General features: G+C 45.8%; 1 protein-coding gene and 1 long non-coding RNA gene across 3 annotated transcripts in view; one reads left to right on the plus strand and one right to left on the minus strand.

The window, feature by feature from the left end:
* The window catches only part of TMEM260 (transmembrane protein 260), a 246464-nt gene extending 227355 nt beyond the window's left edge, over positions 1 to 19109 (minus strand). Inside the window, exons 1-2 of the mRNA XM_029598248.1 lie at positions 18842 to 19109; positions 961 to 992 (exon numbers count right to left, since the gene is read on the minus strand). Coding sequence (XP_029454108.1) covers positions 961 to 992; positions 18842 to 19016 — 207 coding nt within the window. The 5' untranslated portion in view covers positions 19017 to 19109. The remainder of the gene's footprint in view (positions 1 to 960; positions 993 to 18841) is intronic.
* Positions 19110 to 19180: 71 nt separating this feature from the next.
* Positions 19181 to 26236, plus strand: part of LOC115089872 — a 38562-nt gene continuing 31506 nt past the window's right edge. The window contains exon 1 of one of the 2 annotated variants that reach the window (XR_003856258.1): positions 19181 to 19321. This is a non-coding gene — a long non-coding RNA (uncharacterized LOC115089872). Of the gene's footprint in view, positions 19322 to 19749; positions 19793 to 26236 lie in introns of those variants that run through there. The other variant, XR_003856257.1, reaches the window with a different exon arrangement.

The following is a 26236-nucleotide window of genomic DNA, read 5'->3' on the forward strand; positions in this document are numbered from 1 at the left end:
GAACACACTAGATATTCTCAGATCTTTAATGTTGCAGTGTCTAAGCAGAGACTAAAAGGCATGATATTAGAGCAAGAGTGTATTTCAATGTGTCTGTTATTATCTGAACAACACAATCTGGACATATAGTTTCTTAATAAAGTTTTTTGATACCCAAACTGGTGTACAATACTTGGCACTAGCATACACTAGAACAAGTGCAGTTTTTACACTAAAATTGTATGACACATTGAAAATAAAGGGTCTCTTATTTTCTGCAAAGTTTAAACATTCTGCAAACTGGAGGCTTGTAAAATCATATCAAGAACAGCTCTACCAGGTTTGTTTTTGAAACCGGATCCTCTTTATGCCTTATTTGTCATCCACAGAAATCAACTGACAAAGAGAAGGGACAAGAGGGAGCAAGAAATGGTGCAGCTTTCTGTCCATTTTCTCAGATCTCAGTTTATTGTATTTAAGATAAAATTGCATATTTTTCTCTTACTATACAAAGCTGAAAATGGCAGCTAATGTGAAACAAACAGTTTGTTGTCTAGCTTGAAAGTCCATAAAGGTCAGAGGTTTTTTTTGTTTTGTTTTTTTTTTGTTTTTTTTAAATAGATGCAAAAATATTTAACTGGCAAATTATAAGACCATACTGCAGTTAAGTCTACCCCTGTGCTAATAGCTCTGCTAAATGAGATCATGGCACCATAAAAGTTTATTGAATAGTAAAACTTATTAAAGCTAGTAACCCGATTTTGTCTCCAGTTGGCACTAAATTTGGCTTGATAAAAAAAATCATCTACTGTATACACAGTAAAGCTTTTGCTCTACAATTTAATTGGATTTAAAATAAACATTGTAGTTATGTTAGTAAAAATTGTTTGAAAACAAATCTACTTTACACCATCATTAAACTTCCTTAATTCCTAGAACTGTTAATGAGAACACTGATTAAATAATAAAACTAATACTTACTCCAAGCTCACATGCGGCTGTGATCAATTCTCCTGTGAAAAATAATGTAAAACCAATAATTACTATTAAGAAATGATACTCTTCCAAAGTTTTCCAAATCCATGTATTTGCAATGGGATTTTACATTAATTTAAGAAAACTGCTACTCTATAGAGATTTAACAGCATGAAATTTTCTAAGAATATTTCTCCCTTTGATCTTATGACATATTTGAATGTTTTCAGAAGACCTACATGGAAAAAAAAAAATAAAGAGAGAGGTACAGGTTGGTTATAAGCCAGAAAAAGCTATTTTAGTCTTATTATAATTTTCAGGAATGCTTTGTATGCGACACATTTTTATTACACTATTTCCCAAATTAAAAAATATTTTCTCCAATGTTTTGAGGCTTGCTTCTGGGTGCCCTGGAGAGCCTGTCATGGAAGCACCATGAGAAAATAACTCCAGTAGGCTCTGTAGAGGCTTGAAAAGTCACACAGGAGTAAGCGTTTCTCACAGCTAGCCACAGATTATGGAGGAAAAAAAGCTTTTTATAGTCTCTGGTTAAGAGGAGATAGGGATACATTTTATCCTGAAAAGCAATTCTAGCTTTTCGGGAAATGTAATCTTTGACACTGTTCATGTACAACATTTAAAGAAACATTTTATTTGATGTTATAATTTTAGTTTGTCAAAGAAAAAGCTATAGAATATATAGAAGTCCCAGATCACATTTCTTAACTTTCTAATAATTTTATTTATTTATTTAAGGTTTTTATATACCGGCAATCATGAAAACATATCTTGCTGGTTTACATAAAACGGGAGTGCAGTATATATATCAAACTAGAACTATGGTGACCGAAGATGCAGTTACATTTAACAAGGGTAGCAGAACTTGGAGAAAGGAAGAGAGAGGAAAGAATAGAAATGGTTAGACAATATACACATTAAATACAATATACAAAAGGCATGGTTAAGGGCTGAATGTTTTGAGGTTGTTTGGTGTTCACTCTTCAGTAGCATGCCCATCACACCACACCACTCTATCAATCCTTCAGGAATACAACCAAATCTCTTTTCTCAACTCCCAAGTTCAAGCTTCTAGAGTAGAACTATGTAAACAAATCACAGACCAATAAGGGATAGAAATTAAAATCCAGGACTCATTCCACATCCCTAAGGGCTGGGCTAAAGTAGAGGTAAATGTAACAGAATGACCTATTGTTGGTAAAGGAAAGACATTTCAAATTTGCTGACAAACTTGAAATGTTCCAAAAGCATATACACTAAAACATCCTCATATCACCCAAATATGGATCATAATTACTAAAACATTTCTTTACATTTGATAATATAGCAAAAATTCATTAAAAAATTCAAGTATTACCTATGTTATAATAGCTGTTAGAAAGAGCTTAGTAAATGTACAGCAGATTCTTTCAGGCCAAATGTGTCATGATTAGGAAAATATACTGCATTCTTTGTGATTCTGCACCTAAGTACAGTTGTCAGACCCATTTAGTTATTTGTATACACACTAGTGAATCTACCATTGATCTAATCTGCAGAGAGTTTCTCTTATTGATTTCTTTGGGCCCCTAAAAACTGATGCTCAGAAGCAGTCTACTAACAGTAGTTACAACAAACTTCAACACAGCAAGGAAGTTAGTCTGGGGAATTTTAATAAGTGGAATTATACTTTTTTACTTGAATATGCTTTGCTTTTATGCTTCAGTAAAGCACTCAGTGGGGACAAAAAGTAGTGTAGGCAACCCATTCAGAAAGACAGCCATAAACTGTCAACTAACAATAAAATAAAAAAAGGAATGATCTGAGCAAGAATCAAATGCTATACTGGGAAGAATGTGTGTGTCCAGAAAACTGTAATGACCAAGAAAAACTAATTAGAGCTAAATGCATATTTATTATATTGTGTGCAACTAATACTTTTATCTGAGCTGGTTTGAACATACTGGGCTCTCTAGTTTAACCATCATAACAGAGTACTCCAGCTAAAACTGAAAACTCAAACTCATCTTTACTACAATTTTTATTAACAAGAAAGGCATTCTTAAGAAATGTAGCAAATAAAAATACTTGTGCATAATTCAGTCTACACTATATACAGATGTACTAATTCAACTACACTATTTCATATCACCACTTCAAGCACAAGAACATAAGAACTGTCATACGAGGTCAGACCATCGAGCCCAGTATCCTGTTTCCACAGTAGCCAATCCAGGTCACGAGAATCTGACAGGATCCCAAATAGTAGATACGATTCCATTTTGCTTACACCAAGGGATAAGCTGTGACTTTCCTCAAAATTTCATGGTTAATAACGCTTTATGGACTTTTCCTCCAGGAACTTGTCCAAATCTTTTTTAAATCCAGCTACAATAACTGCCTTTGCCACATCCCCCGGAAATAAATTCCAGAACTTAAAGAGCACGTAGTGAAAATGCAAGTCTGCTTCACCTTAAACTGTTTTCCGTAAATAGCAGGATGAATTAGCCATGCTCTCTGGGTGATGTCCTCCAGTAGCATGGGGCAGAGTTTTCTCTCCAAATTGCAGAGCTTTGCTCTGTGCACACAGGGCTGTTCCCTCGTGTTCCTGGAAGACCAGCCGGACTTCATGTCCGGCTGGACGGCGTAATGTGGGCGCAGGCCCGCATAGCGAGACGTGCATGGCCGAGGGAAGGGGGGGGGGGTCTGGGAAGCAGTATGGAGGCGCGGGCAAGTCGGCGGGAAGCGGCGGACGCGACGGGGGGGGGGGGGGGGAGGGGATAGTAGTAGGAGCGGATCAGCGAGACGTGGGCGATTGGGATTGGTGGGGAGACAAAATTCAAACTGCGGTTAAGCAGTTGCAGGAACGCGGGGGTTATTCGGGCGGCTGGCGAGCGAGAGAGGGGTAGCAGATTCGCGAGGCGGTTACTTACAGGCAGTAGAATTCTGTGCAGCAGCGGCAGTTCGGTGGTGGTGACTCATGGATAGCCGGAGACCAGAATGGGAGGAGGAGGAGCTGGACCGGGGTGTCGCGGCGTTTCTGGAATCTGAGGAGGCGGCTTGGGTCCCCGGAGAGGAGGTAGCAGACGAGGACTGCATGCCGATTACAGAGCGGGTGAGCGGTTTTGGAGTAGTAGACAGGGGTGGAGCACATGGCCTGGTTCGGGGTGCGGCTAGAGGAGGCTTGGGAGCAGGAGGGGAGGCGCCGTTGCCTTTGCCTACGGGGGATGTGGCTAGAGGGTTGGTTCGGGGGAGGAGTAGCAGAGCAGGGAAGCCCCGGTCTAAGGGGCGGGCAAGCAGAGCTGCTATGAGGAGCGGGGAATCCCCTTTAGCTGGTGCTGTTTTCAATGCGGATGCAGAGTACTTTGTGGATGATTGGTTTGGGGCAATTGGTGATGATGTGGGGATAGCGAGATCGCAGCAAAAAACTAGTGTTCGTGGCAAAGGGAGTACGAGAGGGAGTGTGAGAGGTATTAGGGGGGTGGCGGAGCGAGGCGTAAGGGGGGCCCGCGGGGAGTTTAGAAATCGCACAGCAGTGGGGGGGGAGAATGTGGACACATCAGTGCACACGATGGTGCAGGCAGTTGGGATGTCTAGGGGCGGTCGCCAGCACAGCTTGGGAGTAGGAGATCGAGTGGCGGTGTCAGACGGTCTGGAGGGGAGGGGGGCAGCAGGAGGGGGGGAGTATGCCTTGGCCTGGGTAGGTCTTTAGGTGGGGGGTTGGGGAGGAGTGCCGGGGAGACGGGGCGAACGGGGGAGGGGGGTGAGCGGGACATGGTGCCGGTTTCGGATCCTTCTCCTGTCCCTTCTGTTTTTCCACAGGGGAATTGGGCAGAGGATGATGGGGAATTACCGGGCCCATCGCGTTGGGAGGCCTGGCGTAATGAAGCGCCAATAATGGAGGACATTGGGCAGCGAGAGCAGTTACGGATGGCTGACGTATTGCCTGCGGAGCCTGAGCAGGCTGGTGAGTTTATTATTTTCCCTAGACTGGACAGACGTGGTGTCGCGGGGACTAAGGGGGCGGACGAGAACGTCGAGGGGATGCGGGATGACAGGACTTAGGTGGTGGGGAGGTGTTGCCAGGTGTTAAACCAGAGAGAGTGGTTAGAAAGCGTGGGTCTTCCCGGTCAGGGAAGGCCAAGAAAAAGAGAAGGAAGGGGCGCTCTAGCTCCTCAGACTCGTCCTCGTCGTCGTCGTCCTCTTCTTCGTCCTCAGATACCTCTTCGGATTCGGGGGCTGCGGTTCAGGGAGGAGCTGTTGGGGGGGCCACAGTGCATGGTGCCCCGGCTCTGGTAGCTTTTACTGAGCTATGGGAAGAAGTTCCGCGTTCCATTCGCAGGCGAATTAGACGTAGGCAGTTCATTGATATTTTCCAGTTATTAGAGGGCAGGCGAGGTAAGCGTAAGGATAAAAAGAAGAGGGATAAGAGAGATCAATTCTTAGGGGCGCGGATTAAGGTTGCCCGCAATATCCATAATTGGACAAGGGCTTTTCTGCGTTTAGCTAGTGTAGTGGGGAAGAAGGATCCAGCACAGTATGGGGCTCTATTATGTTATGCAGATGCAATACTAGCGGCCAGTAAGACTTACGAGGGTTGGTCCTGGCTTAATTATGATGAACGTTTCCGGGATCGTATGGAAGAAAACAAGTTTATATCCTGGGGCACGCAGGATGTTGGACTCTGATTAACTCAAATGGCTGCAAAGGCATCCTCAGGTGGTATGGGGCAGGGATTAGTGGCTGGAACTGGACCTGGGCGGTCCTTTCGGAAGGATTCGCCCAGCAGTAGTGCAGGAAAGGGGAGCGCGGGACGCAGTGACGTGTGCTGGAGATTCAATCGCTCCACATGTATTTTCCCGGATTGTAAGTTCCGGCACGCCTGTTCCGGGTGCGGAGCAGGTCACCCCATGTCCAAGTGTCCTAAGAGACAAGGGGAAGGGCCTGCCTCAGCCCAGCTCGCAAAGGGCGCGAGTAGACCGGGTCTTTGATCGGGCACCAACACCTATTAGAATAACCGCGATGCTGCCGTGGTTACGGTTGTACCTGCGTAAGGAGACGGCGGGGTTGTTAGATCAGAGTTTTCGTTCTGGTTTCAAAATACCGTTTCAAGGGAGGGGGGAAGTTGGGGGTGGGGTCAATTGCCCGTCGGTTCGGCGTATGGTAGCGGTAGTGAAAGACAAGCTGTTGGGGGAAATTGAGCTCGGCCGTATTGCCGGTCCCTTTAATGAGATTCCGTTACGTGACTTGGTCCTATCGCCTTTAGCAGTAATTCCAAAAAAGGATCCGGGCAAGTTCAGATTAATTCATAATTTGTCCTTCCCCGAAGGGCAGTCTGTGAATGATGGCATCCCGAGAGAATTATGCACAGTGCGATACGCATCTTTTGATTCGGCAGTGCGAATAGTGCGGCAGTGTGGTCCTGGGGCTTTGATGGCGAAGGCGGATATAGAAGCGGCATTTCGTTTGTTGCCGGTTCATCCGGATAGTTTTCACCTGTTAGGGTTCCGATTTCAGCAGCAATTTTACTTCGATAAGTGTATGCCTATGGGTTGTTCTATAGCATGTTCTTATTTTGAGGCGTTCAGTACATTTGTGCACTGGGTTGTACAGCAGAGGTCGGGTTCGCGGCTGATGGTGCATTATTTGGATGATTTTCTATTTGTTGGAAGGGCTGGTTCGGGTGATTGTCTCAATTTGATGACTTGTTTTCAAGGGGTGGCCAATGACTTCGGGATTCCTCTTTCTGATAGTAAAACGGAAGGACCTAGTACTTCATTGGTATTTTTGGGAATTGAGCTGGATTCGGTGGCCATGGTATCGCGATTACCGAGGCATAAGGTTCAACAGTTACGGGAAATGGTGAGCGAGGCAGTGTGTAGGCCTAAGTTGTCTTTGCGCGAATTGCAGTCTATTGTTGGTAGTTTAAATTTTGCCTGTCGGGTTATTCCTATGGGCAGAGTGTTCTTGCGCAGGTTATCACACGCTATATCCGGTCTAAAGAAAACGCACCATCGTGTGCGAAATTCTCGTTTTTTGCGGGATGATTTAAGACTTTGGGAAAAATTTTTGGAGGATTTTAACGGGGAGGCGTTGTGGCAGTCCAATCCGCGGTCAAATCATGATTTGGAGCTGTTCACCGACGCGGCGGGTTCGTTAGGTTTCGGGGCTTATTTTCGAGGGGCGTGGTGCGTGGCGGGCTGGCCGGCGGAATGGATAACATCTGGGGTTACCAAAAATATTGCTTTCTTGGAATTATTTCCAATAGTAGTGGCCGTGAATATCTGGGGTGCTCAGTTGGCGGGAAAGAGAGTGGTATTCTGGAGTGATAATCAGGGGGTGGTGGAGGTTATAAATAAGAGATCGGCGCGCTGCATTAGAGTGTCAGAATTATTGCGCGAGCTGATGTTGCGTTGTATGTCTGTAAATGTAACGGTCTGGGCTCGACATGTGCCTGGAGTTTCTAACAGTGTGGCTGACTCTCTTTCACGTTTCAAGTGGGATTTGTTTCGAGAACTCGCCCCGGAAGCGGAGTCGTGCGGAACCCCGGTGCCGTCTTCCCTTTGGAGATTTGGTTCCCTGAGTCCTGGAAAATGCTGCGAGATTCATTAGCGCCTTCCACGTGGACAGGTTATGTGGGGGGGGGCCCGACGAGTTTCAGCGTTCTTGTGTTCCTTGGGCTGGGTGGGTGGTCCGATCTCGGATATGGCATTGATACGTTTCATTGAGCGCGCTCGGGCGAGTGGGTGCTCGCAGGCTGCGGTAGGCCGTCAGCTGGCGGGGTTTTCCTTTTTTATGAAGGCGCATGGTTGGGGTTTTCCTTCGGGTCGTTTTATTGTTCGTCGTCTGTTGAGGGGTTGGTCGCGGACGACGCAGAGCAGAGCTGATCAGCGTTTGCCCATTACACATGATATCTTGCTGCTGTTGTGGGAGGCGTTGTCTGCAGTATGCTCTTCGCCATATGAGACATTATTGTTTAGGGTGGCTTTTGTATTTGCGTTTTTTGGGGCCTTTAGGATTAGTGAGCTGGTGGCTCGGGCAGCTACCAGTAGTGATTACCCAGGGATTTTGGCTCGGAATGTGGTAGTCACCAACAGGGCAGTATTGATAGTAATCCCGCGATCTAAGACGAATCAGAGGGGTCGTGGAGCCTCTGTGTTGTTGTCCGGGGTTCCTGGGTTGATGTCCTGCCCAGTTAGAAATGCAGCTGTGTACTGTCAGGTGCGGCCTGAGCGAGCAATGCAATTTCTAGTGCATGAGAACCGGCGGCCATTAACCAAGTATCAATTCGAGATGGTACTGCGCGCAGCTTTGTATGCTGTTGGTTTGGATGGGCGTCGGTTTGGAACACATTCGTTCCGCATTGGGGCTGCTACCTCAGCGGCAACGGCGGGTTTGCCTGGAGGTGTCATACAAAGGATAGGCCGGTGGTGGTCTGGGGCCTATAGGAGTTATGTTCGCCCAGAGGCTGGGCATGTTTGATCTCTGCTAATTCTAGTTTCTTTGCAGGTGCTGCGTCTGAGACCATGACGGTGTGGATTATTGGTCATTCGTTCACTTATTGGGGTCACAGACATGCCTGCGGCCGTCCTTACGGTCCTCATTTGGACTTACAGCGGAGGGGGGTTCGGGTTATCTGGCTTGGCCGGAGGGGTATGCTGTGGGACGAACTTGTTCCTTGTGTTCAAAGGGAGCGAGAGCGTCGGGCAGCTCCTCGGGCCTTGGTAATTCATTTGGGGGGTAACGACTGGGGTAAGATGTCGAGCAAGCACTTCATTAGCGTTGTCTGTAAGGACCTAATGACTGTGTCTATTTTGATGCCGACGACGATCTTATGCTGGTCTGATATTGTGGTAAGGCCTGCTGAATTGGATAACATTAGATGGAGACGATGTAGGTCCAAGGCAAACCAGCAAATTGGGGCTTGGTTGGAGCGCTTAGGGGGGCGTCACATTAAGTATGCATGATCATGGGGTAAGGTAACGGGTCTGTTCCGCGATGACGGGGTTCACCTGTCATTTTTGGGATTGGACTTGTTCTTGAACTCTATTCAGGAGGTCTTGGAGGAGTTATTTCCTTCATAAAGCGAGGCCGCATCTTTTGGGGGGTCACAGGACATGTTATGCCTGTGCCTGTGGCGGTTGGTCCGAGTCATAATTGTTCATTTATATTGATTATGTATTTGGATTTTGGTAAAAGCCGATGGTGGTTGACAACTGGGCTGTTGTCAGGGCTCGGCTCCTTGCCGGACGAGGCGGGGGCCGCTTTGGCCAGACTCCTTGCCAGTTGGTGGCGGGAGTCCACCCGGGTTGGCTCCTTGCAGGAGAGTGAGAGTGGCGGGAGTCGGAACCTGGCGTGGAGGGCCAAAGAGTGAGCCGTGTGGCTGGTTAAGCTATCCTGCCGGAAGGTGGCGGATAGTATGGCGGGGGGATGGGCAATTTACCAAAGTCCTAGTTGTTGGTGTTAATGTTATGATATAAGCTCGGACCATTGGAAGATTAAAGCTGCGGCCTTGTTTTACCCACAATAAATGTCTTCGTGATTATTTGGCTGGATGGGGTGGTTGCGAGCGTGCGAGGTCCTGCATGCCCATATTATGTCTTTCTCAGTTGATAATAAAGCCACCTTAGTATAAGGATAGAGAAGGAAGGAGGGCATCTTGCTATCTATGGAAAACACTGTTTACCATAAGCAAACTTGCTTTTTTCCAAATTGATAAGCAAGCTGAATTAGCCATGCTCTCTGGGAGTCCCCAGCTAAGGGTTGCTGCTATATTTATTGAAAAAGAAAGATTTGCCGTTCGCATTCCTTGTCTTGCTTGTAATACTGGTGTTTTGTTTCAATCTCAACCTGTACATCCTGTAGATAGCCTTAAGTTCTAGCGATGGGATGCAAAACTGCTGATCCCCATGACCTGTCTAAAGTGGACTGCTGGTCAAGACAACAGTGGGATATGAAGGTGTGAATTGCTGACCACGTAGCCACTTTTCAAATGCCCTATATGGGTATGTTGTAAAGATGCGCTATGGATGCTGAAGTTCCTCGCGCTTGATGCACTGTAACAGAACCTTCCAGTTGAGTGGAGTGTGCAGAGTAGCAAAATTGATTGCAATATGTTATCCAGTTTGATAACGTTCTCTTTGATACTGGTGCACCTGGTGCATTTGGATTAAGAGACGAACAACTGGGATGCATGTCTGAACGTTTGGGTTCTTTTCTTGTAATAGGTTAAAGTTCTCTTACAGTCTAAAGTGTGTAACAACTTCTCTTGTCATTCTTATGCGGTTTCAGAAAAAACGTGGGCAGCGTGAAACTGGTTCGCGTGAAAAGTAGATACGGTTTTTGGTAAAAATGACGGATGCGTCTAAAGTGTCACCTTGTCATGATGGAACTGCAGGTATGGAGAATAGTGCACTAGTGCCTGAAGCTCACTAACTCGTCTTTCTGTGACCAGAAACAGTACCTTTCAAGTTAAGTGCTTCAGAGACAGTTTCTAGAGGTTCAAAGGGCAGGAGCATGAGCTTCTCTAACACCACAGTTATGTTATGTCTCCAGGTACCGGAAGGTTGTGGATAGGCAGTCGGAGTCACAAAAGACCTTTCATAAAAGAGACACCAGTGAGTGAGTTGAAATGGAAACTCCAACTCTCATTGCATGATATGTATGTAGTTAATCGCACTTAAACGTACTCAAATAGAAGAGGTTGCTAGCCCTGTTGTGGATAGCAAAGGCAGATAGTCCAACAAAGACTCAGGAGAGCAAGTGAAAAGGTCAATATCTCTAGACTTAAACCACTAAAGATATCTTTGCCACTTAAAGGCATAGTTTTTCCGTGTTGACGGTTTCCTAGCTGACACCAGAACGTCATGAATCTGTTGCAGTAGCTGGAGGTGGTCTAACACAGCTCTCTCAATCTCCACGCTGTCAGCTGCAGGGAGGGATACACGGGATGTGTCAGAGTTCCCCCCTCTTGCATTAGCAACTCTGCACTGTTTCCCAAGGATATTGGCAGATGAATGGAAAGCTAAACTAGAGAGGCATACCACGGCTATCTCAGCCACACCAGAGTGATGAGAATCAGATCTGCTTCGTCTGTGATGCATTTTTGTACTATTCAAGTTATTAGTGGCATTGGAGGGTATGCGTAGAACAGGCAATCCTATCCAGGGAATGAGGAACCCGTCCTGGGATTCTCTCTCACTGAGCTTGGATAGATGGAACAGAACCTGCGTAGTTTCCTATTGTGCTGTGTCACAAATAGATCTGTGCATGGCATGCCTCACTCGCTGATCAAGAGATCATTCATGAGGGTGAAAGATTCTGCTGAGCCTGTCTGCTTCGGTGTTCGCCACCCTGTACGGTAAGTTGCCTGCAGGGTGATAGAGTAAGTTTCTTCCCATTCCAGAATTTGCGCCACTTCCCTGCACCTTACCCTGGAACCACACCCTCCTTCCTTGTTTATGTAAAACATGACCACTTGATTGTCTATATGTATCATCACACATTTCCCATGAGGTTGTGGAGCGAATATGTGAACCGCATTTTTTATTGCTCTTAATTCCAATAAGTTGATTTGGTAGGTGCTCTCTGTCAGAGACCATAAGCCCTGCGTTTTGAGATGGCATAAATGGGCTCCCCAGCCCCATGTTGAGGCATCCGTTATAAGAATGTTGATGCGGTGGGCTCCAAAAAAGAGCTCCTGTAGTTAAGGTTGATGGAATTAGCCACTAAGTTATGTCTACCTTCATGTCCTGAGATATGGTCAGTCTTCTGAACATAGGCTGCTTGTACTAAGACCACTGGGCTTTCAGTCCCCATTGTAAGTGGCACACATGCAGCTGAGTATGTAGTACATGACTTGTCACTGCCATATGTGCTCTTAAAACTAAAAGTCTGCATGCAGTGCAATGTGTCTGCTACCACAGTTGTAGCGCTAATGAGCATAGCTTCTGGGCACTTTCATTAGGTAAAAAGACCTTGCATTTATGGTTGTACCCATGAACTGCAGAACCTGAGTTGGTGCCATGTTGGACTTCTTGTAGTTTACGATGAAGTCCAGGTTTTCTAGGAAGGGAATAGCCTTGGTGAGGTGAACTTGAAGATCCTCGGATTCTAGGGTTACAATTAACCAATCATCCAGATAAAAGAAAATCCTTATTTCCCTTCCTGAGCAAGTGGACCACATCTCTTTAAGTGTTCATATTATTACAATGCAAATGAAAGAAATTTACATTTCAGTAACAAAGAAAAACACACAAGTAATTATAAGGGAAAAAAAAATCACTTATTCCTGACCTGTTTTATATAACATAATTGAGGGAGTGTTTAACAGGAAACAATAAAGACATAATAAAAAAGACAAATAATAGCACGAGGAGTGTATACATATGCTTCTTTCCTAAGTTATTACACCAAAACTAGGTAACTAACTTACTAGCTCCTGTTCAGCACTTTTGTCTAATATAAAGGTTTCCAGATGAGTAGGGTCTAAAAAAACAAACTTACTAGTCCAGCATTTCTCAATCAGTGTGTCGCCAAGCACACACAGGTGTGTCACCACTCTTCCTGGTCCCCCGCTGACCCAGCTGCTCCCCCTACCCCAACGAAATAGGAATTCATCCTCCACCAGGGCTTAAAATGCTGATAGCCCGCACGGAACGCAGCAGCAGAGCTGGAGTCAGCGGCACCAGCATGGTTTCTTCTTCCCGCCCTCCAGAAGAGGAACTGGTATGCAGCGGCCGCGCACACAGGAAGAAACCATGCTAGTGCAGGCAGCATCAGCCCGAAGAAGAGAGGCATGACCTGAAGAAGAGCAGCGAGGTGCGGAGCACAATAGGAGCAATGTCTGCCCCCGAGGCCAATGAGACTCCTTTTTCGAGGCCGCGAGGGCTGGAAGTGGAGAAGGCTGCTGTTGCCTCTAGTTCGGTAGGGGGAGAGAAAGAAAGAGTGAGTGAGCAAGCATATCTGTTTGAGATCGCGTGTATGTGCGCAACAGCATGTAAGTGTGTGATTGAAAACCTCTTTGTGTGAAAGAGTATGTGTGTGTGATTGACAGTCTGTGTATGATTGAGATACATTCATGCTAAGTGTATGATTAAGAACTTGTATGTGTGAGAGAGATAAAGTATATGTATGATTAAGATCCTGTGTGTATAAGAGAGAGCATGTGTCTGTGTGTGTCAGAGCCAGTGTAGGTGAGAAAGCACATATGTTATTGAGAGCAAGAGGGAATGTGTGTGAATCTATGTGTGTGAGAGAAAGAGACAGCATGCATGTGTGTGACTGAAAGATGGTTACTGTATGAGTGCTAGAAATTGGTGCTTTGGTATGGGGTGTTTACTATTTATGCAATTTCTGTTCAGAGAGAGTATTTGTCTTTCCCTTGTGTCATTCTTAACAATAAAAATAATACTAGACCTTTATTTTTATTTTATTTTTTTTATTTCCACCGTGAATTGTAATGAGCAGTGTGTCATACACGTGAGCGTGGTCTGTCAGATGTGTCATGATGGGAAAAAGGTTGAAAGCCACTATACTAGATTGGTAAGAAACAAGGCATTTACAAGGAAATTAAAAAAAAAAAGAGGCTGAGAGCCAAAACTTTACACTTCAAGGAAACAAAATGTCTTCTTCAATCTTGAATAGCTGAAGAGACATCTGGGAAAACATACACTTTCTGCCCACAAAAGGAAATACTCTTATTTCTGAAATATCTCTGAAATACTAAATCTTTATCTTGTTCAGCACAAAAAGACACAATTATTTATTTCAAATCTTTTCTATACCGTCGCTAAGTTATATACCATCGCAACGGTTTACATGTAGGCACATAAATTAAAGTAGGTGAATGCGTACACTAGAACATTCTAACAGGTGCCAAATAGATTTGGTTACAATATATCATAAAAGACAATCGCTTGATTAGTGATGTAGGTCCTGACCATGTGAAACAGTATGGTACTAATCACAGGTAAAAATTCAGTCTCTGTCTTTTACTACTACGTTAGTTGTGAAATAGATTATTAGTACTATCATGCTTATTTTGAGAATAGTGCTGTGTGCTGGCGCTCTTCTGCCTATTCCTGTATATTTTCTATTATCCAGTCTCTTTATAAAAAGCTTGTTTAAAAAGCCATGTTTTAAACTTTTCTTAAAGGTTTTGAGATCTCTTTGTAATCTGATCTCTAGAGGTATTGTGTTCCAAAGTGTGTTTTAAATCAAGCGAGTCTTCTAAAAAAAGTAGAAATACTGGGACTATCAATAGATACTTTATTTTTACCATTTTTAATGTAATCAACATTCCTATGACTAGGTAAATAAAATGCTTTAGATATAGCTGGCAAGTTTACTTCAGAGAAAACTAAGGTCTTCTTTTAAAAACATTTTTAGCAATTCCAGAGCTGACAATAACCTAGTACATGGGAAATTTACAACATGCAAATTCATAGCTCTCCATAACTCCATAGACCGAGGTTGTATTGGCCGACCAATTTCTCAGCCATAGCTGATGCCTAGCTGCTATTATCGAAGCCACCCCTCTGGCCACAGTGCAGACCAAAAGAAAGCTGCTGTTTCCATTACTGCCCTGGAATTCACAGTATTTATTTAATATTTATTTAATACATTTATATACCGTTTCACCAAATGCAAGAAATGACCGAAGCGGTTTACAATATTCATCGATCTCCTGAGAGAGCAGTAAACAAGAGCGAGTCACCAGGGAACAACAGGAAGCTATCTGCAAATTCATTCCCATTGCTTCAAAGGCCTACTTAAGGATAGCCTCAATTCTCCTATCCTGTATACCCTTCAAAGCTGCTCCCCCTTCTACGAGAATAGTCATCCGCTTGGTAAAGGCACACACAAATGCATCCACCTTCGGAAAATGCAACTGCTCTCTCGCAGCTGGATCCAGGGGTACAGTCCTTCCAAGCCTCACCCTCTTTAAAATTAGCTTCCAGGGAGCCCCATTCAAGATCAATTACTTCTTGAATGACCTCCATAATAGGGAAGAAATATAAGGCTTTATGCAAGGAATTCAAAGCAGGATCTTTCTTTGTCTCAGACATGGAATCCGCCTCAGGTACTCCCAGCATCTTCAATGTCTAGGAAATCAGAGCCGGTAACTCACCTCTATGAAAGAACCGCAACATAGTTCTATATGGCTCCAAAACCAGAGGCATTTCCTCATCCTCCAGGGAGTAAGGATCTGTCTCATCATTCGTGCCACCTGGTCCCTATCGGGAAGACCGGCTCCAGGCATACTCTGTTTAGCTGCAGCACCAGACGTGCGGGATTTCACCACCTGCGACCCTGACTTGTTAAGAATGGCCGGGGCAGAGGACTCAGTCCTTGAAAAAATTCTGCCCAAGAAAAGGCAAAGGGATCCATGCCAAAACCAGGGGGCACATGTATTGTGCCTACTGACCTACCTTCCCCCACTGATGAATCATTTAGGGGAACTCCAAAGTCAGGCGCCTCTTCTGGCAGCTCTTTTTTCATTCTCGCACCATGCTAAGAACCGGGCTTAGTAAAATCAGACGGAGGCGATTCTCCTTGAGCCTCCAAACAGCACAGACACAAGTCAAAGGGGATGCCAGGCTGAGATGCCCAAATATGACAAGCAACACATAGGGAAAGGCACATAGGTTTCTTCGCTATGGGCACCATAAGCCTGTCAATATGCCCTAATTGGCATCTGACAATGGTGTACCCAAAATATTAGGCACTCACAAATAAGGTGCTCAATACTGTGCCTAGATGTGTCTAAACTGAGCTTCCCCAGACACTCAGAGGTAGATCTTCAACACACACGCACGCGAACAAAAGTACACCAGATTTTATAAGATAAGTGTGTAGCCGTGCGTATCTTATAAAATCCAGGGTCAGCGCACGCAAGGCTGCGCAAAATCGGCAGCCTGCGTGCGCCAAGCCGCGAAGCCTGCCTCCATTCCCTCCCGCGTCCCCCCACCTTCCCCTCCCTTCCCCTATCTACCCCACCCCAATCCCCCCCCTACCTTTGTTGGGCAAGTTACGCCTGCTTGAAGCAGGCGTAACTTGCGCATGCCGCCCTGGCATCCCCCAGCACAGGCCGCAGTGCCGGGGGACTCGGGACCACCCCCGAACCCGCCCCCTGCCCCCGGGCACGCCCCCCGCCCCTTTTACGAAGCCTCGGGACTTACTCGTGTCCCGGGGCTTTGCGCACGCCAGCGGCCTATGCAAAATAGGCGCACCGGTGCGTGAGTGCCCTGCGCGCGTAAATCTGGGAGGATTTACGCACGCAGGGGTTTTAAAATCTACCCCTCAGTGCGCGCAAAAAAAGCGCGTGCATGTGCGCACAATTGGGCATCCTGGTAGGCACTCTTATGCACCTACTTAGGCACCCACCTAAGCGCACAATGGGCTGCACAGCTGGGTGCACAAGTATGACCTGACAAACTGAAGAGGGCAGTCTTTGGCGCACAACTGTGCCACGGCCTACCAGGCGGCGAACCAGATGAGCCCGAGAGCAGGGCTTAGCCACAAGGGCTGCTCAAACTGCCAGGCTGCCCCTGTCCCCTGAATTCCATTGGAGGTGGGAATGACTGTCAGATCGCATGCCGAGCATGGAGACCGAGGGGGGGGGAGGGGGAATCCCTACTCAACTCCCCTTTTCTTTATTAAGTTTTTAAATTACCCTTTACCTGAGTTCAGCCTGTCCCAGCTGAGTACAAGGTTGGCCTCTGGCTGCGGGGGGAGAGGGCATATACCTTCACAGCCACGCTCGGCTTCCTGCACCCGTTTTTCTTTCAGATTTTTTTTTTTTTAGTTAAGACCACGCCAGTTGAAAAAGGCCAAGGCACTCATCTGAGGGACTACGGAAATCAGCTCAGGAATTCTCAACTGAGGGAGAGACCATAAGGTATTACCAAAGGAAAGCGGGGTGAATAATCTCTTTTTTTTTTTTTCTTTTTTTAAAGCAATTCCCAGTAGGGAGATGCATGTCCACCATCTACTGGAGATGGAGAATATTGGCAAGCTCTTGTCACTGCAGGGATATATATACTGTGATGTCAGCTTTGCTCTGTCTCCATCTGCTGGTAAAGGTACATAGCCCACTGATTTTGGATTCACCTGTCTGAACGCTAAAAAGATATATTTAACCTTTTGGCGGGGGGGACGGGGGACAGACATCTATGTCTCTGGTATTGCCCCTTTGTATTTGCTGGAAAGGCCAATAAGTCTGTCCTGGAGGGAATGTCATGGCCAGCAACAAGTAAAGGGACTCTTAATAGTCCAATGAAAGAGGGTTCTAGAGGCACAGTGGTGAAAAGAGTCAGGCCTGTTATGACCCTAGGCATGAGCCAGCAATGTTTATATTCATTTTGTTTTAAGTTCTGCTACAGCCTGAAGACAAGAGGGCCAGTTGCAGTAGGAGAGTGAGAAGGCTGCACCAGGAGCTCCTCCAATGCAGAAGTGACAGCAACCAGTGGGAGGGAAGGCAATTGCCTCTCCTGCAGTAAAAAGGCTTGCGCCAGCACTAAGAGCAACAGCAGATAAAGTAAGGCTCTCCTGCAGGCTGCTCAGCAGCAGCACAATCATCTTCAGCCCATGAGCTTCTACACCCCTGAAGCATTCAAGACTAGCGCTGCTACTGCCATTACCACCATTCCACAACTTAGCCTCCCTCCCACTCACCACTAGACTTCCACCGTTGCCAGAGCAACCCCCCAGCAGGTCACAGTACATGCATGTTAAGGATTACTGCAGCCACAGCTGCTCCAGATGGTGGGCCGGACAACATGAAGGCCAAGTAAATAGTAGGCGGGCTGCTTAAAATGTGCCCATAGACTGGATTTGACATACAGGCCTTAAGTTTGCCCACCCCTGCACTAGAACATATCAAGATCTTCACTGGACACAAAGAAACTGATCAGTCTTTATTAATTTATTTGGATATTTAAAGTAATTTATGGTTTGCCACTAGTAGCTGTAAGGAGTATTAAACACTTATGGATATACATGCTAAAACACAATGTAGAATGAATTTCCATTTTATCATCTTTAAACCCCCTTATTTAAAATTTGTCCAGATTTATTTTCTATCTTTAGCAATACATTTTTAATTTATAGTTGTATTTAGTCTGTAGGCAGCTTTTCTAATTATCTTAAGTCACTGATTCCATAACACTGTTCTTGTAGCTGTACTACTGGTACACTGGAAAAATAGAATCTTTAGGTCCTGATGCCTTTTATTTAAATCAACAAAAATTGATGTCGTGATCCATGAACTTCCAAGACAACATAGAAATCCTGATATCTGAAGACAGGCCTTATCTGGTCTCATAAGGTCATGGACCACAACATCAGCTTTTTGTTAGTCCAATACAAGGTGTATCATAATCTAGAAAAAATGACAAGAGGCAAGTGCACCTTATAGACTAACCAATTTCGAGGACAAAGTCCACTTCGTTGGATGCGAACCTAGAAAGATTCACAGATGAGATTCCAAATCTCCATATGAGACTAGTCTTCAAACTGTAATACAACTAAAGCCCACTACAAAATAACAACTGTATGTACAGTGTAAAGTAGTTTAGAAAGCCAATAATGCTGAAAACACAAACAATTAAAACAGTTATACAACGTGCTTTGATTTACAAGACTTTTTACTTCACAAGCAAGCCCTTTCAAATTATCCAGAATGTTAAACTCGGGACCTCCTTCCATCCCCCAACCCAGCGTCCATGATTTAACACTAGAAGGCCCCTGATGGTGTGGCCACGAATCTACGGCAATTAAAGCCACCTTCTCCAGTCAACTGAACGGCCGTTAACCTCATCCAAGATACCGGGTGCCAAGCGCTTCATTCCGCGCTGCGCCTCCTGAACTAAAACAGAAACTGCTTTACCCGAGTCTCCGCCCGCCACCGACGGGTGCAGCGTATGAATGTACACGGCTGACACGCCGCTCAGCACCAGCAGACTGACCACAGCCGGGCACGGTCCAGGCTTCTTCAGGCAGCGGCCACCGTCTCCACGATACTGGTCGGGAGGCCTGTGGTTGCGGCTCCTGCCAGAACCCATAAGCTCCAGCTCCCGCCTAATTCCCCGGAACCAGAATTGCCAAATAGGCGGGTTTTCCCCGCTAAATTGGCTGTTGATTTTTTTTTATTATTATTTATAGGCGGTTTTTCTTTTCTGCAGTATTTTCTTTCACCGCGTTGCCGCCGACAACGAGCTAAAAGTAACTCCTTCCTTGCTCGCTTCCACACATTCAGCTCCCGCGGCGCACTCCGCACATGCGCATCACCACGTAAAGAGCAGTGGTTGCCTGTGAGACTCCGACTGCTGCTTCCGATCCCCCCAGCAAGTCGTGCTGCGCCTACTCGGTACGGTGTGTTTTGAAACAACGTTGAGCTCGGATAAAAAATAATTTGAGGGTGGTCAGACATTTGACCATCTTAATTGCAGATATTATTATATTTGTATTTCATGACTATACTATGTCATGATGCGAATATGCGCACATGCGCTGCCAGAACGCGGGGGGGGGGGGGGGAGCTGGATGGAGCAGCTGACTAGGGCCGGTTGGAAAGCGAAGGTCCGAGTTGCTGGCGAGGGATGTGGAGGACAGAAGATGCTGTGAAAGCAGCGGCATTGTTATGTACACTGGGTCCGGAAATGAATCGTTGCTCGGGTCTTGCGCTGAACATAATAGAATGAACGAATCTGATGGGCTCGTGCCTTGTGGTTGCCATGGGAATCCGAAGCCCGAGCATGCGCATCGTTACTTTCAGAGTCTTATTGAAGCTCGTCAGTAAAGCTGGTTTTGCTTGTCGAATCCGCCTTAAAATAAGCAGGTGCATGCCTAAATTCAATAATATTTTAGTTGTTCTTGGAATTAAAGGGCTGTGGGCTTCCAAGCAGCACTGGATTTAGGCATAGGCAAATTCTGAATGTGTACCAAAAAAAAGAGTGGAGATAAGCAGGAACCCACTACATAAGTCAATGGCAAATACAAGGTTTTTCTGAGAAGAGTAGGTGATCAAACTCCTTCACATAATATAGAAACCACAGTCCTTTCTAATTGTATAGGTTTATTCAACATTCATGTAATATTGAAAACTCAATCTCCCTGGACTGTTTCACCAATACTTCGTCGGAAGGGGCCGGTAAAAAATGTTTAAATGTATGTCAATAAGAGAAAATAATATACAATGAATTAACAGGACGAGCAGCAGAAACATACCGTTTCCACAGGTAACTTTAAGGCTCCATAACAAAGAACAGCTTTCAAAAGCAACTAAGCACCTACAAAGTTTGCATTTTAAAGAGAGAAAAAGGCTCGCCAAACCGGGGGCCAATCAGAATGGGAATTCCTGTGGCATCATTAGTGGGAGGAGCATTACTGTAAAGGGGAACACGGAGGCTTGCCAACAGAGGTAAACTAATCAGAGAAGAGGGCCATAATGACATCATAAAGAGGAGGGGAAATTAAACCTATCAGAGAAAAGCACCCCAATGAGGTAATTGGAGGGGGAGAGACAAAAGCTTGTAAGGCAAACCAAACTAAACAAGGACCTAATCAGAAACATAGTCAAAGGAATAGGCCTGTATGGAACTGATACAAAAAAAAAAAATACTGACCATTCAATCTCCTTATTCAGTCCAGTTGGTGCCAGGAATTTGAGTTCATATATCCATAAGAACATAAGAAAATGCCATACTGGGTCAGACCAAGGGTCCATCAAGCCCAGCATCCTGTTTCCAACAGTGGCCAATCCAGGCCATAAGAACCTGGCAAGTACCCAAAAACTAACTCTATTCCATGTTACCATTGCTAATGGCAGTGACTATTCTCTAAGTGAACTTAATAGCAGGTAATGGACTTCTCGTCCAAGAACTTATCCAATCCTTTTTTAAACACAGCTATACTAACTGCACTAACCACATCCTCTGGCAACAAATTCCAGAGTATAATTGTACGTTGAGTAAAAAAGAACTTTCTCCGATTAGTTTTAAATGTGCCCCATGCTAACTTCATGGAGTGCCCCCTAGTCTTTCTACTATCCATCATTGTTCACAGGAGATTAGCAGTAGTTAGAAATTGCTGCCGCTGCCTCCTCTCTCTCTCCCCACCCCAGGTGGAGGAACATCAAGTTCAATAACAAAATTTTAAATCAGAAATTGAGTGTCCCTCATCCTGCCAATGGGAGATGAGGGGTGCCTCTTCTCTCAGAAAGCAGAGGCATTAGCACTGTTCAGAAATGTTGGTTTTAAGCATGTGTACAGTTTTTTCAATCTAACTAGATAACTGAAGGTTGACCGACGTGCCGCAAATGCGCAGTAGAGAGCAGCTCTACTGCGCATGTGCGGGCGAGCACGTCGGTCTTAGGCAGCGTCAGGAAAAAAAAAACATGGCGGCGGCGGGTGGCAGCGGCGGCGGTAGCGGCAGCGGGCGGTGGCGGCGGTAGCAGCAGCGGGCGGCGGCGGTAGTGGCCAGTAGCGAGGGAGGGAGGAGAGAGAGAGAGGGAGGGACGGACTGAGTGAGAGGGAGGGAGTGGGAGGGATGGAGAGAGGGAGTGGGAGGGAGTGACAGTGAGTGAGAGGGAGGGACTGAGTGGGAGGGAGGAAGGGACTGAGTGAGAGGGAGGGAGGGATTGAGTGAGGGGGAGGGACTGGGAGGGAGGGACTGAGTGAGAGTGAGGGAGGAGTGGGTGAGTGTGTGGGAGGGAATAGGGGGTGGGGAAGAGTGAGGGGAGAGGGAGAGGTGAGAGTCAGGGATGTGAGTAAGTGGAAGGGGGAGAGGGAGAATGAGGGAGAGGTGAGAGACAGGGATGTGAGTAAGTGGAAGGGGGAGAGGGAGAATGAGGGAGAGGTGAGAGACAGGGATGTGAGTAAGTGGAAGGGTAAGAAGTTGTGGAGCAGAGAAAAAGGGAGTGGAGGAGGGCTGAGGGGGAGGGGACGGGATTGAGAGAGGGTGGGGAGTGACTGAGGGAAGGGGAGAGAGGTGGGAGTGACTGAGAGAAGGGGAGGGAGGTGAGAGTGAGGGGAAGAAGGCAGTGGGAGACAGAGGGTGAGTAAGACAGTGGAGGAAAGGGGAGGAGTGAACGAGGGGAAGGGGGAGAGAGGGAGAAAAAGTGTAGAAGGGTGCTGTGTTAGAAAATGGACTGAAAACAAAATGTAATGAGCCCGTTTTAACGGGCTTAACGGCTTGTATATAATAATGAACAAGAACATTGTATCATGAACAAGGACATTGTATCACATAAACAATTCATTTAATGCTACAGTTTGAGGAATGTTGAAGGGATATTGTTTCCTCATGTGAGGATGTTGGCATACAGTCAAAGAGCATAATAGAGGGCATGCTATACAGTGTCCACATGGTAAATGGCCCAGTTGTGAGGAAGTTGCAGGTGGGATGGGACGTAGTGCAGATGAGACCAGGAAGTTACATAAATTCTTACCCTGTTTGAAAACAAATCTAGTGAGTTCAGAAAAGATGATGTGATTATGGTGTTAACACTTGCCATGTCTTTTAATAATAGCATAGGCATCACCAATTCTACTAGAAAAAGGGAGGATACAGGTCATTCTATCACAGTTGTCTCAGGGAAGACTTGTGAATAAGTAGTCAAAATTGATGTTTGTAGGCTTTCTTGATAATTTGGAAAGGGTAGCCTCTAAACAGAAAATGGGAAATCATTGAACAAGATTGCAGCATTTAGTTTGCTTTGGAGGAACATAACTGGCAAAGACAAAAAACTTTTGCCTTCAAGGTATATTGCCTTCAAGGAGTGAGGATGATCACTTATATATTGCCTTCAAGGAGTGAGGATGATCACTTATATAGTTCAGCAAAGTATTGCGGCCTGTGTCCTTACGGTAAATAGAAGTAGTGAAATGACCATCTATAAAAGAAACCAGAATATCTGAAAAGGAAGTCTGTGAACATTGTTGTCAGAAATTCTGGACTTTGGGTACATCATCCCTGGAGCTTTACAGGATGACAAAGCATGATACTGGGCTAGACAAGGGCAAGTATTCCACAATAGCCAGCCCCCTCTTCCACAGGTTGAACACTTGGGTTCTGAGGGCATTAGGTCTTCATGGCAGCAGTACATCATGGTGAGTCTAGCTGGAAAAAGCAGGACAGGCTAGAGCAAGGCTTGGATAGACTGGACAAGGCAAGGTTTGAGACAGGCTGTGAACAGGACAAGACAAAGACCAGACAGACAAGGACAGGACAAGCTTTAAATTAGGCAGCCAAGAGCACGACTTAGGCAAGGGTAACACAGGACAGAGAACATGGAAACCCGAAGGCAACAAGGCTGGAGACCCATAGGCTATAGAAAGCTTGGCTAGGCCACAAGGCAGGGCACAAGACAGAGCAGACCTCAAGGCAGGATTCAAGACAGAGCAGATCTGAAAGCTGCAAGGCAAGGAGCAAGAAGGCCCAAAGGCCACAAGGCAAGGGTGACCCCATGAAGAGGCAAGAATACAATGGCAGGGCTGGAGCTTGGGTGTGGTACAGGCAGTGAAGAGGAGCTTGGCAAGGCTGGAGATTAAGTTCGCTGAGGTCCTTTGTGGGAGAGGAGGCTGCAAGACAGGCTGAGTCAGGAGGCCATTGAGGAGACGGCTCAGATAGCTCTGAACAGAGGTCACTAGAAGCCTCTGCAGGTGGGGAGGCATCATAGTAGTCAGAATCAGAGTATGATGAAGCTGCACAGCAGACAAAATCATAACAGTACCCGACCTTTAAGAACTCCTCCTCCTCCTGTGTCCCATTTTCCATGGTGGCTATAGTTGGGTAGACAAGGAGAGGCTTGGCTGGAGGTACAAGGTGAGGCTTGACTGAACAATCGGACATCTAGAATAGTATCTCTTTCTGGGCGTTCATGGTCAAGAGTAGTGCCCCCTTCTGGGTGCTCCAAGGCTGGAACAGCACCCTCTTATGGATGCTCCAAGACTGGAACAGCACACTCTTTTGGGTTCTTCATATCAGGAACAGTAGTGCCTTCCTCTAGATGCTCACTTCTCCACATGATTATAGGACTGGAGTCCCTCAAAGGTAATGGTAAAGGGCTGGACATGGTAGGCTCCCACTGGGACAAGGCTGTGGCTGCAGGTTCTTCCTGGAAAGGCTCAGCTAGAATGCAGTGCACTTGCTGAGATAGGCCCATTACACTGGACTGTTCCTCCCAGAGTGGATCATCTGGACTGGACTCCAGAGGCTGAGGCAGAATTATGGCTGCTGGATCAAACTCTTCTTGAAACAAAGGCTTTAACAGTATTCTCACTTCACTCACTGGTTGACAAGAGGTCCTGAAGGCAGAAAAGCATTCCGGCATGGACTCTGTGCAGCAGGATGGGATTTGGTCTCTGAGTTGTTTTCCCACTGTGAAGATTCTAAGGAGGCAGACAGAAAAAAAGTGAATGCTCCCTTCTCAGCTGTCAGCGTTGATCTCGTTAACAAGTTGCTGCAATAACTGTGGTTCTCAGAGCTCTGGAGGCAGAATTAATTAGTTTTGCCTATTTATTTTATTTTTATTTTTTATTTATTTAAAAACTTTTCTATACCGTCATTAAGTTAGGTACCATCATAACGGTTTACAATAAGGCACAAATATTAATATTGGAAACAGATTAAAAATTCTATCACTATACATGTGCTGAGATATTACGGTAACAAAAGTGGCCTGACAGTGGCCTCTCGCCTTCACCTAGGGTATAAATAGGTTTCTACCGACAGGGTCAGAATTGGATTAAGCAATGCTTTCACTTGTCTCCAGTTTTCTAAGCTGGAATCAGAAGAAAATTTTACTTTTCTAGGGAAGGAATTTAAACCACTTGAAAAGGCTATAGTTGTGTAATTAGAATTAACTTGGTAAACTGTCATTTTCAAGAGTCCTGTGCTTTTCAAAATATTTGTGCTGGAAATGTCCTTAGTAGTCTGCATACAGTCAGGCTGCAGTATTTGTTGGAAAACTATGACTTTCAAGAGATCTGTACTTCTCAAAAGAGTTGTGCTAGGAGTTTCCTCAGTAGCTTGCATGTAAGCAGCTTCCAGTATTTGTGGCTTAGGTAGCATCACCCAATGCTCACAAGAAAAGCATGTCTGTGAAGGCTTAGAACCACACTTTTTGCATCTCCAGCTTTCAGAATTATAAGCAGGACTTTGAAAGCACTGAAAGATCATGAAAGGACCCTGAGCTAAGTTAACATGGCAGAACATTTTTTTCTAAGGTGTCCTGTAGTGTTAAAGCAGGAACATAATTACGCTTGGAGCAGAAAAATCTGTTTTGGACTCACCGACTGGGCTAAGGGTCCTGTACGCATTCCAGTAGATGATGGTTGGCCTCTTCATTCTGTGAGGATTTCTGGACTTGAAGTATATCACCCCTGGAGCTGTACAGAATGACAAAGGATACTGTGCTAGCCAAGGGCCGGTCTTCCACCCAGCCAGCCCCCTTCCCCACAGGTTGAGCCCTTGGGTTCTGGGAGCCAGTAGATCTTTGCGGCTGCAGTACATCATGGTGAGTCTAGCTGGACAAGGCAGAGCAGGCTAGAGCAAGGCTTCAGCGAGGCACAGCGAGGCACAGGCTGAGAACAAGACCAGACAGACAAGGGCAGGACCGAACAAGAACTAAACTAGGCAGGGGAGATCCAAGATGGCGGATCTGCAGAGAGTCGCATGAGGGCCTCATTCAGCAAGGAAGCGGAGGGCTAAGGAGCGCGAAGCCCTTATTGCTCCCTGCCCGTTGCCTGTTACCGGCCTGATGGACTCTCATGTGACCCGGGACGCACTGAGATCAGGAGTGGGCTCGCAGCGGGGAGACCAGGAGGAAGCAGGAACCGGCTGAGGTATACAACCTGAATCTCTCAGACTCTCCGGAACAACGGGGTAAACGTTTGGAGCCTGACTTGGGGCCCTCTGTAGAGAGGGAAGCTGGAGAATTGCAGCTTTTTTTTCACGGAGCAGGGTGGGGCAGGAGACGCTTTGGACAGCACAGCTACACCACTTTCTGGAAGAGAAGTACAAGATTTTGTTTTTCCTACTAAGAAAGAAATGTTAAAACCTGATGTGATTTTGTTAGATATAATTTGGGATGCTATACAAAACGTTAATGATAATCTTTTTCAGCAGCTTAATCCCTTATCTGTCTATATAAACCAGATGGATAATAGAATAGCGAAAATGGAGAAAGAGTCAAGTGGAAATACAAATAAAGTAACATCTTTAGAAGGGAAACTAAAAGATTCTCTGGATGTCCAACAAAAATTAATTAAAGAAAACCAGT

Source organism: Rhinatrema bivittatum, chromosome 4 (assembly GCF_901001135.1).
Source record: "Rhinatrema bivittatum chromosome 4, aRhiBiv1.1, whole genome shotgun sequence".
Taxonomy (NCBI): domain Eukaryota; kingdom Metazoa; phylum Chordata; class Amphibia; order Gymnophiona; family Rhinatrematidae; genus Rhinatrema; species Rhinatrema bivittatum.